General features: G+C 45.1%; 1 protein-coding gene across 1 annotated transcript in view; it reads right to left on the bottom strand.

Annotated features, from left to right (window-relative positions):
- The window catches only part of agap3 (ArfGAP with GTPase domain, ankyrin repeat and PH domain 3), a 715,466-nt gene extending 701,623 nt beyond the window's left edge, over nucleotides 1-13,843 (bottom strand). The window contains exon 1 of the mRNA XM_080194795.1: nucleotides 13,186-13,843. Coding sequence (XP_080050921.1) covers nucleotides 13,186-13,540 — 355 coding nt within the window. The 5' untranslated portion in view covers nucleotides 13,541-13,843. The remainder of the gene's footprint in view (nucleotides 1-13,185) is intronic.
- Between the last annotated feature and the right edge of the window lie 3,678 nt (nucleotides 13,844-17,521).

Below are 17,521 nucleotides of genomic sequence, written 5' to 3'. Positions count from 1 at the left end.
CCATGGCCCTAAGCCCTAGAATTCCCTCCATCTCTCTACGACCTTTTCCTCTTTAATCAAGCTTTTGGCTTTCAGCCCTAATGTCATCTTACATGGTTCAGCACCCAATTTTGCTTCATATCATTTCTATGAAGCATCTTGGGATGGTTTATGTGAAAGGCACTATACAAGTACAAGCTGTTGTTAAATGAGCGTCTCATTTGTCCTCACGGGTGGACATAAGATCCTCTGGAACTATTTCAAAGAGCAGAGGTTTCCTAGTGAACATCATTAAAAATGAACTTGATACTTATTATGTGGCTGTACATAGGAGCTCGCTGTGCCATCTTTCCTCCTTCACAACTGCGGCCACAAATTAAATGGATTTAAAACACATTGGGACTTCTTGAACTCATGAAAGACACTATGGAAATGCAAGACTTTCTTTTTCTTGCAACTTTTATATCCTTCTTGTAATTCCCTTTGAAATGATGTTAAAGCCTCTGGCTTAAAAGCCACTCGTCTAACCTTCTATTGACACTCTGGGGGAAATAAATCTCAGTTCCAAAACTTCAGAGCAGTACTGGGAGTGGAAGTCTTATAAGGAGCAGTTGATGGGGCTGCAGGACAGGCATGTGCCTGTAAAAAGGAAGGATAGGAAAGGTAGGATTCGAGAGCAGTGGATAACCAGGGAAATTGAGAGTCAGATCAAAAAAGAAAAGAGAGGCGTACGTTAGGTCCAGGCAGCTAAAAACAGATGGAGTACTGGAGGAATACAGAAAGTAGGAAAGAACTCAAACGGGGAGTTAGAAGGGCAAAAAGGGTCATGAAATGTCAATGGCAGACAGGATTAAGGAGAATCCGAAAGCATTTTATTCATACGTTAGGAACAAGAGAGCTGTCAGGGAAAAAAAACGGACCTCTCAGGGACAAAGGAGGGGAATTCTGCTTAGAGCACAAAGGAGAGGGTCATGTTGACTGGGAGCGTCTCAGAGGGAAGTGTTGACCCATTAGAGAAAATCTCCATTACAAGGGAGGAAGTGTTAGGTTTTTTGGGAACATTAAGACTGACAAATCCCCAGGACCTGACGGCATCGATCCTAGACTGCTCAGGGAGACAAGAGATGAAATTGCTGGGCCTCTGACAGAAATCTTTGTCTCTTCATTGGACACAGGTGAGGTCCCAAAGGACTGGTGGATAGCGAATGTGGTCCCGTTATTTAATAAGGGTAGCAAGGATAACCCGGGTAATCATAGGCCGATGAGCTTGACATCCTGGTAGGGTAATTGTTGGAGTGGATTCTTAGAGATAGGATGTATGCACATTTAGAACAGAATAATCTCATTAGTGACAGACAGCATGGCTTTGCGAGAGGGAGGTCATGCCTCAAATTTGGTTGAGTTTTTTTGAGGAGGTGACAAAAACGGTTGACGGGGAAGAGCCGTGGATGTTGTCTATATGGATTTTAGTAAAGTGTTTGACAAAGTCCCTCATGGCAGGTTGCGGCAAAAGGTTAAATCTCGTGGAATAAAAGAGAGGTGGCTAGATGGGTGGAGAACTGCCTTGGCCATAGAAGACAGAGAGTAGCAGTGAAAGGGTCTTTTTCCAGCTGGAGATCTGTAGCTAGTCGTGTTCCGCAGGGCTCTGTACTGGGACCTCTGCTATTTGAGATATATAGCAATGACTTGGAAGAAGGTGTAACTGGCGTGATCAGTAAGTTTGCAGACGACACAAAGATGGCTGGACTTGTGGATAGCGATGAAAGTTGTTGGAGAGTACAGCAGGATATAAATAGGCTAGAAAATTGGGCGGAGAAATGGCAGATGAAATTTAATCCAGATAAATGCAAAGTGATGCATTTTGGTAGAACTAATGTAGAGGGGAGCTATACAATACATGGCAGAACCATCAAGAGTACAGACACACAGAGGGACCTGGGTGGGCAAGTCCACAGATCCTTGAAGGTGGCAGCACAGGTGGAGGTGGTGAAGGCAGCATATGGCATGCTTGCCTTTATAGGATGGAGCACAGAGTATAAAAATTAGCATCTGATGTTACAGCTGTATAGAACGTTGGTTAGGCCACATTTGGAGTACAGCGCCCAGTTCTGGTCGCACACTACCAGAAGAATGTGGAGGCTTTGGAGAGAGTACAGAAAAGGTTTACCAGGATGTTGCCTGGTATGGTGGGTCATAGCTATGAGGAGAGATTGGGTAAACTGGGGTTATTCTCCCTGGAAAGATGGAGAGTGAGAGGAGACCTAATAGAGATGTATAAAATTATGAAGGGCATAGATAGGGTGAACAGTGGGAAGCTTTTTCCCAGGTCGGAGGTGACAAACATGAGGGGTCACAGGTTCAAGGTGAGGGGAGCAAGGTTTAACTCATATCAGAGGGACGTATTTTACACGGAGGGTGGTGGGGGCCTGGAACGCACTGCCAAGCAGGGTGGTGGAGGCGGACATGCTGGGATCGTTTAAGACTTATCTGGATAGCCACGCAAACAGACCGGGATTGGAGGGATACAAACGAATAGTCTAGCTGGACCAATGAGCAGCGCAGGCTTAGAGGGCCAAAGGGCCTGTTTCCTATGCTGTACTGTTCTTTGTTTGTACTGATCATACCGAAGTCAATTTACAAAAAAAAACAAAACTCAACAATCACGCAGACACAATCCTACGTAAAAAAAGTACCAGGACCAATGGCAGCTTTGCACTGGGACCACAAAATATGTCATGATGTGGAGATGCCAGCGTTGGACTGGGGTAAACACAGTAAGAAGACTGACAACACCAGGTTTAAGTCCAACCAATTTATTTGATAGTAAACTCACATGCTTTCGAGGTTAACCTCTTCGTCAGGTGAACCTCTTAGGTTACCACAATATATCTTACAGTGGAACCTGACATTTCTTCTATCACCTCACACTGGGCCTACAGAACTTAGTCAACCAAAACAACCACTGACACATGCCAAATAACCCACTTTGTTCCTCTTATTTACATGTAAATTACACACATTCTTGTTACTTCCAGTGACTTGGTACAACATCAAATAACCAATCTTTGTAAATCTTCAAGGGTATGTTGGATCCCTCAAATTAATGCAAGAGTATTCAGAATAATGGGTGGGATGGGGTTGGGATGGCAAGGAGTGAGGAGAATTAAGGGGAGTTTGGTGACTGGATGAAATCCAGCCAGGGATCCTTCTCCTGATCACTGTCAGTGCTCATGAATAGACAACAGACATTTGAAAAAAATTGACAGGTGTTATTTCAGCTCATATTAGATGTGACCATTAATCAAGGTGTTGGAGGGCAGGCCAGAAAACCATTACCCAGCCAAACCACTGTATTCATGAGTGGAAAAACCTGGGGGAAGGGAAAAAAAAAATCACCATGCATATGCATCGTGCTTCACACAGCTACAGCTGCTGTTCAGAAGACAATGGAACTAACCTGGAGCTAAAACTGCCTAAAAATAAATTTATGTTGCTTTGGGAACAGAAATATAAGCTTACATGTTCGCATAAATTACTCAGCACCCAACCTCCACTTCTGGTGCCATGATAATTTATCTTTGGTTTCAGGCTGTAGGCACATTTTGCTATATGCAATTTGCATGAATCGAAGACCTCTGTACATCTTTTTTATTCCTGTAACTGAACACAGATAAGTGAAAGATGATGTGAAATAACTAAAGCAACCAAGCCCCCAGAATAATATTTTTATAGCAAAAGGAAAGCAGTTAGAATATCATATTTTGTTACAGAACACAATTAAACTATTTGAGCCCAAAACAATGCCAGTGTTTTTTTAACACTCCTCTTGCCCGCACTCCCCACGCCCTTTAATATCCCTCCCAGTTTAATCCCACTCTGCCTCGCACCCCCATACCTTTTCATATCCCACACAATTTATTCTCAGTCCCGCTCACTCCCCAAAGCCTGAAATATTCCACCCAGTTTAATCTCACTCCCCCTCACACTGCCATACCCTTTCAAACCATAGAATCCCACAGTGCAGCAAGAGGCCATTTGGACCTTAGAGTCTGCACCAACTCTCCGAAAGAGCATCACCCCCAGACCTCCCTCCCCCTCCATGCTATCACCACAACCCCATGCATTTACCATGGCTAAACCACCTAACCTATACATCTTGGTTCACCAAGGGGCAATTCACCATGACCAATCCATTTAACCTACACTGCTTTAGACTGTGGGAGAAAACTGGAGTAGCTAGAATGAACCCATGCAGGCATGGGAAGAACATGCAAACTCCACAGTCACCCAAGGCTAGAATCAAACCTGGGTCCCTGGCACAGTAACACAGCAGCGCTAACCACTGAGCCACCATGAAGCTTTAATATCCTACCCAGTTGAATCCCACTCTTATAAAGGTTGGTGCATTTGCGGATAGTGATGAGGACCGGAGGACACAGCAGGATATACATCAATTGGAAACTTGGGCAGAGAAATGGCTGATGGAGTTTAATCTGGACAAATGTGAGGTAATGCATTTTGGGAGGTCTAATGCAGATAGGAAATATTCAGTAAATGGCAGAACCCTATGATTGTCAAGGGGATCTGGGTGTACAGGTACACAGGTCACTGAAAGTGGCATTGCAGGTGGAGAAGGTAGTCAACAGGGCATACAGCATGCTTGCCTTTATCGGCCAGGGCACTGAGTTTAAAAATTGGCAAGTCACGTTGCAGCTTTATAGAACCTTAGTTAGGCCACATTTGTAATATATAGTGTTCAATTGTGGTTGCCGCACTACCAGAAGGATGTAGAGACTTTGGAGAGGGTACAGAAAAGATTTACCAGGATGTTGCCTGATATGGAGGACATTAGCTACGAGGAGAGGTTGGCGAAACTTGGTTTGTTCTCACTGGAATGATGGAGGTTGTGGGGCAACCTGATAGAAGTCTACAAGATTATGAGGGGCCCGGAGAGAGCGGATAGTCAGAAGCTTTTTCCCGGGATGGAAGAGACAGTTACTAGAGGGAATAGGTTTAAGTGTGAGGGGCAAGGTTTACAGGAGATGAATGAGGCAATTTTTTTTGCACAGAGAGTGGTGGGTGCCTGGAACTTGCTGCCAGGGGAGGTTTTGAAAACAGATACAATAGTGACTTTTCAGGGGAGTCTTAACAAATACATGAATAGGATGGGAATGGAGAGATATGGTCCCCGGAAGGACAGGGAGTTTTAGTTCAATTGGGCAGCATGGTCAGTGCAGGCTTAGAGGGCCTTTCTTTGTTTTCCCCCAACTAACACCCTCTAATACCTTACCCAGTTTAATCTTACACTCCCCCTCACACCCCCATGTCCTTTAATATCCAACCCAGTCTCATCCCACTCTCCTGCTCACAGCCCACTCCATTTAATATCCCAGCCAATTTAATCGCACACTTTTGTTCACTCGCCACATCCTTTTAAGAAAGGGAAATCGTATATTAACTATGTTAGAGGAAGACAGATAAAGAGGAGCCTGTAGAAGTGGTGCACTTGGATTTCCAAAAAACATCTGATAAGGTGTCACATCAAAGGTTACTACACAAGATAAGAGCATATGGTGTAGAGGCAACACATTAGCATGGATAAAGGATTGGTTGGCTAATGGGAAGCAAAGGGCAACGATAAATGGTTTTTCTTTAGGTTGACAAATTCTTACTAGTGGAATACCATAAGGATCTGTGCTGGGTTTCAACTATTTACGTTCTATATTAGAGATCTAGAACATAGAACAGTACAGGCCCTTTGACCCTCAATGTTGTGCCAAGCTATTTCCAAACCCAAGATCAAGCTATCCCACTCCCTATCATTCTGGTGTGCTCCATGTGCCTATCCTATAACTGCTTGAAAGTTCCTAAAGTGTCCGACTCCACTATCACAGCAGGCAGTGTATTCCACACCCCAACCACTCCAAGTGAAGAATCTACTTCGGACATCCTTCCTATATCTCCCGCCATGATCCTAAAAGTTATGCCCCCTAATAACAGCTACATCCACCAGAGGATGATGGGACCAAACGCACGGCAGCTAAATTTCCCAACGACAACACAATTAGTAGGAAAGTTGTCGAGAGGAAGTACAGAGTCCAAAGAACAAAGAAAATTACAGCACAGGAACAGGCCCTTCAACCCTCCAAGCCTGCACCGACTATGCTGCCAACTTAACTAAAACCTCCTACCCTTCTGGGGACCATATCCGTCTATTCGCATCCTATTCGTGTACTTGTCAAGACATCCCTTAGAAGTCACTACCATATCCATTTCCACTACCTCCCCAAGCACCCATTACTCTGTAAAAAAATCTGCCTTGTATATCTTCTTTAAACCTTGCCCCTCGCACCTTAAACCTACGCCCCCTAGTAACTGACTCTTCCACCCTGGGAAAAAGCTTCTGACTATCCACTCTGTCCATGCCTCTCATAATCTTGTTGACTTTTATCAGGTCTCCCCTCAACCTCTGTCACTCCAGTGAGAACAAATCAAGTTTCTCCAATCTCTCCTCATAGCTAATGCCCTCCATACCAGGCAACATCCAGGTAATTTTTCTGTACCGTCTCCAAAGCCTCCAAATCCTTCTAGTAGTGTGGTGACCAGAATTGAACACTATATTCCAAGTGTGGCCTAACTAAGGTTATGTACAGCTGCAACATGACTGGCCAATTCTTAAACTCAATATCCCAGCCAATGAAGGCAAGCACGCCATATGCCTTCTTGACTACCTTCTCCATCTCCATGCCACTTTCAGTGACCTGTGTACCTGAACACCCAAATCCCTTTGCCTATCTGTACTCATAAGGGTTCTGCCATTTGCTGTATATTTCCTACCTGCATTACATCTTCCAAAATGCATTACCTCACATTTGTTCGGATTAAACTCCATCTGCCATCTCTCCACCCAAGTCTCCAACTGATCGACATTTGATGGTCCTCATCGCTATCTGCAAATCCACCAACCTTTGTGTCGTCCGCAAACTTACCAATCAATCCAGTTATATTTTCCTCCAAATCATTTCCTTATCTTACAAACAGCAAAGGTCCCAGCACTGATCCCTGACGAGCATCACTTGTCACAGCCCTCCATTCAGAAACGCACCCTTCCACTGCTATCCTCTGTCTTCTTTGACCAAGCCAGTTTTGTATCCACCTTGCCAGCTCACCTCTGATCCCATGCAACTTCACCTTCTGCACCAGTCTGCCATGAGGGACCCTGTCAAAGGCCTTACTGAAGTCCACATAGAAAACATCCACTGCCCTAACCTCAATCATCTTCATCACTTCCTCAAAAAACTTGATCAAGTTAATGAGACACGACCCTTCCCCCTTCACAAAACCATGTTGCCTCTCATTAATATTTCCAAGTGGGAATAAATCCTGTCTCGAAGAATCCTCTTCAATAATTTCCCTACCACTGACGTAAAGCTCACCGGCCTGTAATTACCTGGATTATTCTTGTTACCCTTTTAAACAAAGGAACAACATTGGCTATTCTCCAATCCTCTCAGACCTCCCCTGTGGTAAGAAGTCTCACAATGCAAGGTTGAAGTCCAACAGTTTATTTGATAGCAAATGCCACTAGCTTTTGGAGTGCCTGTTGCTCCTTCGTCAGGCGAGCTAGTGAGAGGCAACATGGTTTTGTGAAGGGGTTGGGTCTTGTCTCATTAACTTGATTGAGTTTTTTGAGGAAGTGACAAAGATGATTGATTAGGTTAGGGCAGTGGATGTTTTCTACATGGACTTCAGTAAGGCTTTTGACAAGGTTCTTCATGGCAGGCTGGTGCAAAAGGTTAAATCTCACAGGGTCAAAGGTGAACTAGCTAGATGGGTACAAAACTGGCTTGGCCATAGCAGACAGAGGGTAGCAGTGGAGGGGTCTTTTTCTGATTGGAGATCCATGACTAGTGGCGTTCCGCATGGCTCTATACTGGGACCTCTGCTGTTTGTGATATATGATGTAGCTGGTCTGATTAGTAAGTTTGCAGACGACACATTGCAGGAGTGGCAGATAGTGATGAACATTGTCAGAGAATACAGCAGGATATAGATAGGTTGGAAAATTGGGTGGAAAAATGGCAGATGGAATTTAATCCAGATAACTGCAAAGTGATGCATTTTGGTAGATCTAATGCAGGGGGGAGCTATACAATAAGTGGCAGAACCATCAGGAGTACTGACACACAGAGGGATCTGAGTGTGCAGGTCCTTAAAGGTGGTAGCAGAGGTGGAAAAGGCAGCATAAGGCATGCTTGCCTTTACTGGACAGGGCATAGAGTCTAAAAGTTGGCGATATGATGTTGCAGTTATATAGAACGTTGGTTAGGCAACATTTGGAATACTGCATCCAGTTCTGGTCATCACGCTACTAGAAGGATGTGGAGGCTTTGGACAGAGTGCAGAAAAAGTTTACCAGGATGTTGCCTGGTATGGAGAGTATTAACTATGAGGTGAGATTGAGTAAACTAGGGTTGTTCTCCCTGGAAAGGCATGGTTGAGGGGCGACCTAATGAAAAGTTTATAAAATGATGAAGGGCACAGGTAGGGTGAACAGTTGGAAGCTTTTTCTCAGGTCGGAAATGACAAAGACAAGGGGGTCACAAGTTCAAGGTAAGGGGGGGCAAGGTACAATACAGATATGCAGGGGGCATTTTTTTTTTACAGAGGGTGATGGGGACCTGGAATGCACTATCAAGCAAGATGATTGAGGCGGACACGCTAGGAGCATTTCAGACTGATCTAGGTAGCCACATGAACAGACTGGGAATAGAGGGATATAAATGGATGGTCTAGTTAGGAACACATGGTCGGTGCAGGCATGGAGGGCCGAAGGGCCTGTTCTTGTGCTATATTTTTCTTTGTTCTTTTGTCCATTTCAGCAGGAAGAATAGATAAGGATTATACTATTTAAATGGCAGAACTTGGTGGTACAGAAGGATTTGAGAGTTCTGGTACAATGCCTCAAAAAGTTAGCATCCAGGTAAGTGATTAGAAAGGTAAATAGAATTATAGTGGTTATCACAAAGGGAATGGGGTATAAAAATAGGGAAGTTTTACTGGAGCTGCACATGGTCTTGGTGAAACCACAGAGTCACAGATGTTTACAATTCTGGTCACCTTGTCAGAAATAGGTTAACTTGAATCATTCCTGCGATGAGGGGCTTATCTTATAAAGAACTAGTTGAGCTGATACCCATTGGAGTTTAGATGAAGAAGAGGTGACCTTATTGGAACATACAAGATCCTGAGGGAATGTGACAGGCTGGATACGGGGAGGTTGTTTTCATTGGGAGTGAGGGCGGCTTGAACTAGGGAACATGGTTTACGAATAAGAATTCTACCTTTTAAGTCAGAGATGAAGGAAAATAATTCTCGCTAAGAGCTGTTAGGATGTGGAATTCTCTTCTCCTGAAAGCAGAGATTAGGGTCATTGAATTTATTCAAGGGTGAGTTAGACAGGTCTTTGATAACAGTGATCCAAGGATTATGGTGGGCAAACAGAAAAGACCAGCTATGATCGTACTGAATGGTGGAGATGGGCCAAATGGGCTGCTCCTGCTCCTAAGTCCTCTGTCCTACGTTTAACTTTTTTTTCCCCCCCAAGCAACTTCCTAAATCCTTTTCAAAAGAATATATGGACTCAATATTTTAGTGTTTTGTGACATTCTAACACAATTTAGTTTTAGCCTCCCTTAAAAAAATTTTGATCATCTTAAACTTCTGTCCTTGTGTTACCATTTGGTTGACCAGGAGAAAGAATCCATAATTATTTCTTTATCAAAATCTTTCACGTTTTGATAAGATCTTCAGCTGCAGTGAAAAATTTTAACTTCTAATTCCTTTACCCCTAACATCCTGGTAAATCTGCCCCAGCACTATTTTCATATTCTTCCTAATTTAGGGTTCCCAAAACAGCAGCCAATAATCCAAACGCGGGCTAAGATTTTGCATGTTATTGATGCAACAGAAATACAGATGTTTACAGTATTGAAGGAAGCCATTCAATCCATTGTGTCCAAATGGGCTCCTCAGTACAGAAATTCACGACAAATCCCACTGCCTCATTCACTCCCAACCACATTTCTTTCTCTACTTCAAAAATGTTCCATGTTTTCTTTAAAAGATGAAGTATTTAATGTTTCAAAACTCCAACAACCCACGAGAACACATTTCTCCCAACTTCTTTCCCTGCTCTCAGTGACCAGTTAAAGCTGATGATCTCTCATTAAGAATCTGTCTGCATGAGGAAACAGTCAGAAGCTATCAGGACCCTCCATCATTGAAGACCTCTGTTAAATAACTTAGCCTGGTCAGCCTCTGTGGAAACAGTCTGAACTCCCTCCTCAAATATAGCTTCATAACCCTGCTTTCTTTTTTCCTGAATCCAATATGTGCGTTCAGTGGGGTATTAAAAACATTTCTTCAAGGGTAGCCCCAAAACTGCACGTGATAAATGACTCCGTCAGAAACATAATCTAGAGTCACAGAGTCATTTACAGCACAGAAGGAAGCCATTCAATGCATCAAGTTCATACTAGTTCCAAACAGAACAATTCAGTCTGTGCTATTCCTGTTATATTCACACAGCTCTGCAATTTATTTCCCTCAAGTGTCCACCTAACTTCCTTTTGAAATCATTGATCATGTCCATTTCCAGATAGAAGCATAGAAAATAGGCGTAGTAGTTGTCCATTCGGCCCTCCAAGCCTGCACCACCATTCAATATGATCGTGGCTGATCAAGTACTTCCAGTATCCCACTCCCGCTTCCTCTCCAAGCCCCTTGATCCCTTTAGCCACAAGGGCCGCATCCAGCTCTGCCCTAACACCTTTTTTTGGTTATAGAATTCCAAGGTTCACAACTCTGAGTGAAGAAGTCTTGAATGGCTTATTCCTTATTCTTAGCCTGTAACTCTTAGTTCTGCACTTCCCCATCATCGGCAACATTCTTCTCACAAGATCTTATATTTCCATTCACTGCATAAAACGGTTTTCTTCACATTCCCCCTGCATCTCTTGCCAAAATTTTTAGATGTGTCCCCTGGTCTTTGTACTATCAGCTAATGAGAAGAGGTTTTTCCCATGTTGACTTCATCTAAACTCTTTACATCCTTTAAAAGTGTGACCAGAACTGGACACAAAACTCTAGCCTGACTAGACTTTATAAAGGTTGCATGTAACATCCTTCCTTTTGAGTGTCCCATTATGAGCAAGATGACTATGCTACAACTCCCAAAGAAACTTCAAACTCAGTTTCAAGTACAACTGACAAAAAGCAATGGATGAGACACAGGACTCAAGAGTTAACACACAAAGCAGCAATGACAAATAACAGTGACCCAATGAAATAATATGAACAATGCCCTTTAATAATTCACATCCCTCCCCCCGCCCTCAATATTTATCGGAATGTGTAAAATAGAAGGCTCACAAAAGAAAGCTCCCATGGAAAGCATTTACATGGAAGGCATGTCCATGAATTGCCATCGTTGAGCAAGCCAATGTTCACTGGCAGTTCTGAATTCCTGGGACACCCACACAATCTACTACAACTGTTACAATGCCGCATTAGAATTAATGTTAGGCTCATAGAACTGTATCTCAAAGCGTAAAGAACTGAATCCTATTTCAATGAATTGTTTGATATAATCACAGTGCTGCCTACCACAGTGCGGTATTTGAACAGCTGGGAAACTAATAATGCAACGGAGCTGTCAATTCAATAAGGTCTTCATCCAGACTGCGACAGTGTCACAGCACCAGAGTGTGCTTACTGCACATTTATTTTCATTTTTCTACCACGTCCAGTCCTGACCATACTTCGTAGCATCACACAGCCAATTTCAACACTTCCTTATCCTGTGCAGCAGAACTGCTCAATTCTTTAAGAATAAAGATACAGATTGATTGACTGTAGCCTAAATAACCGAAGTCCCTGAAGTAACACACTAGATCAAACTCACCTCTTCCCCAAGAGTGAACCGGTTCCTATTATAGCTTTAAAATAAACACTACACTGATTGGATACAGAATGAAAGCAAAATCAATCTGTTTATCTGTAACAGCAAAAGGCATATTATCTTTCTTGTTCAGTAAACATTACAATAAGAATCACTATCCAAATTACAGCAGGGAGCAGGAATTTTATCAAGGAGTCCCACATCTCATCCCCCTAAATCTGTAAATTTTACAGCCAAGCATACCTTAGCTGCAAATTCCCTAATATCCACAAGGACAGTGTATTTAGGGACTATTCTGATGACAAGACATCAACTTGAAATTTAACTAGGTTTCTCCCTCCCTAGCTACTGCTTGATTTCCTTCAGCGTTTCTAGCATTTTCTATTTTTAAATGCAATAAGTGTTCCCTCTCCACCTCATTTCAATAGCTGCATGTGTTAAAGAGGCATAATACTTAAATAAATAAATGAATCAACTTCATGCAAACATAATAATTCATTTGTGTTGATGCATTTGAATCTTACAATTGTCGCAAATGTTGTAATCATTTGCATTTATATAGCGCGAGAATCTGAAAACAAATAAATTAATCCAATCTGTGCTCAGTATTTTGACAACAAGGTCAGTGACATATGAAAAAATCCACCTTTGTTGATTAACAAAATCCTTGCTTTGATCTTTATTTCTTCAGTATTGAAGTTGGGCAATAGCAAACATAAATACAGAATTAAGTGATTTGAATTGTCTAAGACACTCTTTAATCTTACAGACTACCTGTAAACAAAGTGGAACTGATATCCACCCAATCTCTCTTATACAGCAGTGTCCATCTAGGAGAAACATCACTCCGAAGCATTGCATTATTTGCCTTCAGCTCCCATTCATCCCCAGCACCGTATTTACCATAATAAAGGCAGATTTTCAAATAATCAGGCTTTGATTTGAGCACTCAACATCTGTATGAACGGACCTCGGAATTTAAAGTTCCTTTTTTACAATCATTATAAAAAAACCTCTAAACAGTGTTCGAACAGAATATTTAGGAGAACCGTTGCAAAGCATATCTGCACAATATTTACGAAAGATACATTGGTTCCCATGAGTGGTAATTTACACATTTGGTCAATCTGCAGGCGATACGAGTGCAGATCTCCAGGGTCATCTCGATTGGATATCCGATTGTAAGGGCTGTTGACGTGCCCAGTGCGGTATCTATCCGATGTTTGCAATAATCGCATTCCTACCTTCGATACTGATGACATGCTCCCGGATCTGATTTTGCAGCCCCATGTCCTCGATCCTCTCGATTAAATCGTAAATGGCGTAGATGTTGGGATGGACGCTCTCGAAGCGCTGGATCTCGGCTCGGATAGCCGCCGAGTTGGACAGCACCAGCTGCTGAGCCTGGGCCGGGGAGGTGGCCGAGGCGGCCGAGTTGGAGCCGGAGTGAGACAACACAGGCATGGAGCCCGAGCCCGAGCCGCAGCCCAGACCCAGAGCCCCGCCGGGAGGTCCCAAAACCGACACCGAGCCGCCAGAACCCCCCGAGCCGGAGCCCGGGGAGCCGGCATGCAGAGACGGCTGAGATTGGAAATTCATGGCCAGGCTGGGGTGAGGGGGCCCGGGGTCGGGGGTGAGGGGTCAGGGGTCAGCAGCGCTCGGGCACGGCCGGATCCTCCTCAGCTCCGATCACAAAAGGAGAGTCCGTTACTTCACAGCCCGGTGGGCAGGAGGCCGCGGGCAGCCTGCTGCCGGAGCCCGTTCCTGTCCCGCTCCATGCTCCAGTCCTCCCGGCTCGGATTGGGCTGATTCTCGGTGAGGATTCTCCCCGCGACTTTTCACATTAAAATCTCCAAACGGACAGCTCGAGCCGCGCTCCCTCCCCAACACCACCAGCAGCCGCCCGCGCCTGCGCACCACGCACTGCGTCAGCACGCCAGAGCCTGCCCCGCCCATATGTCCACATGGCCCCGCCTACGGGATGACAAGGCCCCGCCCATAGGTCCACATGGCCCCACCCATATGACCACAAGGCCCCGCCCACAGGTCCACATGGCCCCGCCTACAGGATGACAAGGCCCCACCCACAGGTCCACAAGGCCCTACCCACAAGTTCACAAGGGTCCACCCACTGGTCCACATGGCCCCACCCACAGGGTCCACATCACCCCACCCATACGTCCACAAGGTTGTGCCCACAGGTCCACATGGCCTGCCCACAGATCCACAAAGCCCCACCCACAGTTCCACAACTTCCCACCCATAGGTCCGCAAGGCCCTGCCAACAGGACCACAACATCCCGCCCACAGGCACGCATGGCCCTGCCCACAGATCCACAAGGCCCTGCCCACAGGTCCACAAGGCCCCGCCCAAAGGTCCAGAAGGCCCCACCCACAGGTCCACAAGGCCCTGCCGTCAGGTGGACATTACCCTGTTCCCGAACCAAGACCCACTGTGCACAGTCCCACCTCGGGACTCCATCACCCTCTGTTCCGCAGCAAACTTGCCCCTGTGCTCAGCCCCACCCATTCGCTAGTATGGCCCTGCCCCTTACCCTGTCTATGTGACTGCCCCACCCCTGACAGTGAGAAGTCTCACAACACCAGGTTAAAGTCCAACAGGTTTATTTGGTAGCAAAAGCCATTAGCTTTTGGAAAGCTTGCTGCTCTTTCATCAGGTGAGTGGGAGTTGTGTTCATAAACAGGGCATATAAAGACAAACTCAATTTACAGAATAATGACTGGAATGCAAGACTCCGCCCCATTCATGGCCATGCCCAGTGCCTGCAGGCACCCCCTCAGCCTGCCCACCGGCCGAACTCCGTGACCCAGCACCGACCAAAGTCCACTGACCCCAACCCTTTCTTGGCCCTGCCCCTTTCTTGACCCCATCCCTTTCCTGACCCGCTCCCTGGCTCCTCGCCAAGCCCCCAAACATGCCCTGCCCCCCTTGGCCCCACCCACCGAGTGAGCACATGCCCCTGGCCTATGTGCCCATCCATCCATCCATCCGTTCACACCTTGTCTGGACAGAGGGACAGGATAAACCCTGGAACCGCCAATGAGAGCAGATATATCTGCCACCAGCAATCCAATGAAAAATCATTAGAAATATATTTTTTCACACTTTAGGTTATTAGATATAAATATAACTACAATGTGGCAGTTTGACAGCAGTCACAATGTAACTCGTAGAGGAGGACAAGTGGATGTGGTTTATTTAGACTTTTAAAAGGCTTTCAACAAGGTCTCACATAACAGACTACTGTGTAAAATTAAAGCACATGGGATTGCAGGTAATGTCTTGAGATGGATAGAAAGCTGGTTAGCAGATAGGAAGCAAAGAGTTGGCATAAATGGGTCTTTTTCTGATTGGCAGTCAGTGATTAGTGGGTTCTGCAGGGATCTGTGCTGGGACCCCAACTGTTCACATTATATATTGATGACTTGGAAGAGGGAACTCAATGTATTATCTCCAAATTTGCTGATGATACAAAGTTGGGTGGGAGGATGAGCTGTGAGGAGGATGCAGAGATGTTTCTGGATGATTAAAACAGGCTGAGTGTGTGGGCTTCTGCATGGCAGATATAGTATAATGTGGATAAATACGAGGTTATCCACTTTGGTAGCAATATAGATTATTACTTGAATGAGTGTAAACTGACAGAGATGGAGACTCATGAGACCTTGGAGTCCTTGAGCATCAGTCACTGACTCCAGCAAAGCATGGCACGCCCAGTACCCCCATCTAAAAACCAGGTTAAAGTCCAACAGGTTTATTTGACAGCACTGCTCCTTCAACAGATGAGCACGCTCCAAAAGCTTGTGCTACCAAATAAACCTGTTGGTCTTTAACCTGATGTTGTGAGACATCTTATTGTGCTTATCCAGTCCAACACCAGCACCTCCACATCATGACTACCATCTAAAAACTGACAAGAGCCTTTGAGGAACTCATTGAAAGTAGGAAAAGTATGAAAGAACTTTGCATCGTCGATGGAGACGGGAGAGGTTCCAGAGGATTGGAGGATTGCGGATGTGGTTCCTATTTTCAAGAAAAAGACTCAGGGATAGCCCTGAGTCTGACCTCAGTGGTTGGTAAGTTGATGGAGAGGATACTGAGGGACAGGATTTATGAACATTTGGAGAAGTTTAGAATGATCAGAAATAGCATGGTTTTGTCAAGGGCAGATCGTGCCTTACGAGCCTAGATGACTTCTTTGAAAATGTGACTGAACACATTGATGAAGGAAGAGCGGTGGACGTGGTTTACATGGACTTCAGCAAGGCGTTTGATAAGGTCCCCCATGCAAGACTTCTTGAGAAGGTGAGAGGGCATGGGATCCAAGGGGCTTTGGCCTTGTGGATCCAGAACTGGCTTGCCTGCAGAAGGCAGAGAGTGGTTGTGGATGGGTCTTTTTCTGAATGGAGGTCAGTCACCAGTGGAGTGCCCCAGGGATCTGTTCTCGGACCCTTGCTGTTTGTCATTTTCATAAATGACCTGGATGAGGAAGTGGAGGGATGGGTTAGTAAGTTCACCGACAGTACAAAGGTTGGTGGTGTTGTCGATAGTCTGGAGGGATGTCAGAAGTTGCAGCGTGACATAGATAGGATGCAAGACTGGGCGGAGAAGTGGCAGATGGACTTCAACGCGGATAAATGTGTAGTGGTCCATTTTGGCAGGACCAACGGGATGCAGGAGTACAATATCAAGGGCAGGAGTCTTAGCAGTGTTGAGGAGCAGAAGGATCTTGGGGTCCGGGTCCACAGGACTCTTAAATCAGCCTTGCAGGTGGAGGATGTGGTCAAGAAGGCGTATAGTGTACTGGCCTTCATTAATCGAGGGATTGAGTTTAGGAGTCGGGAGGTAATGCTGCAACTTTATAAGACCCTTGTCAGACCCCACTTGGAGTACTGTGCGCAGTTCTGGTCGCCTCACTACAGGAGGGATGTGGAAGCTATTGAGAGGGTGCAGGGGAGATTTACAAGGATGTTGCCTGGATTGGGAGGCATGCCTTATGAAGATAGGTTAAGGGAGCTACGTCTCTTCTCCCTGGAGAGACGAAGGTTGAGAGGTGACCTGATAGAGGTTTATAATATGTTGAGTGAAATAGATAGGGTGGATTCTCAGAGGCTATTTCCCAGGGCTGAAATTGTCACTATGAGAGGACACAGGTTTAAGGTGCTGGGGAGCAAGTACAGAGGAGATGTTAGGGGTAAGTTTTTCACTCAGAGGGTGGTGAGTGAATGGAATCGGCTGCCGTCAGTGGTGGTAGAGGCAAACCCGCTGGGGTCTTTTAAAAGACTTCTGGATGAGTACATGGGATTTAATGGGATTGAGAGTTATAGATAGTTCCATGGCCTGGTAGGTATGGATATGATTGGTGCAACTTGTGAGCCGAAGGGCCTGTTTGTGCTGTAGTGTTCTATGTTCTAACTTAAACTGAAAATAAGAACGCTAAAAGTCAAGGAGAATCCCAAGGCTTATTATGCATATATTAGGAGCAAGAGGGAAACAAGAGAAAAAGTAGGCCCATTCAAGGACAATGAAGAGGAGTTGTGCAAGGAACCACGGGGATT

This window comes from Carcharhinus amblyrhynchos, chromosome 8, assembly GCF_965287045.1.
Source record: "Carcharhinus amblyrhynchos chromosome 8, sCarAmb.v2.hapA, whole genome shotgun sequence".
Taxonomy (NCBI): Eukaryota; Metazoa; Chordata; class Chondrichthyes; order Carcharhiniformes; family Carcharhinidae; genus Carcharhinus; species Carcharhinus amblyrhynchos.
This window is presented reverse-complemented; position numbering and strand designations above follow the sequence as displayed.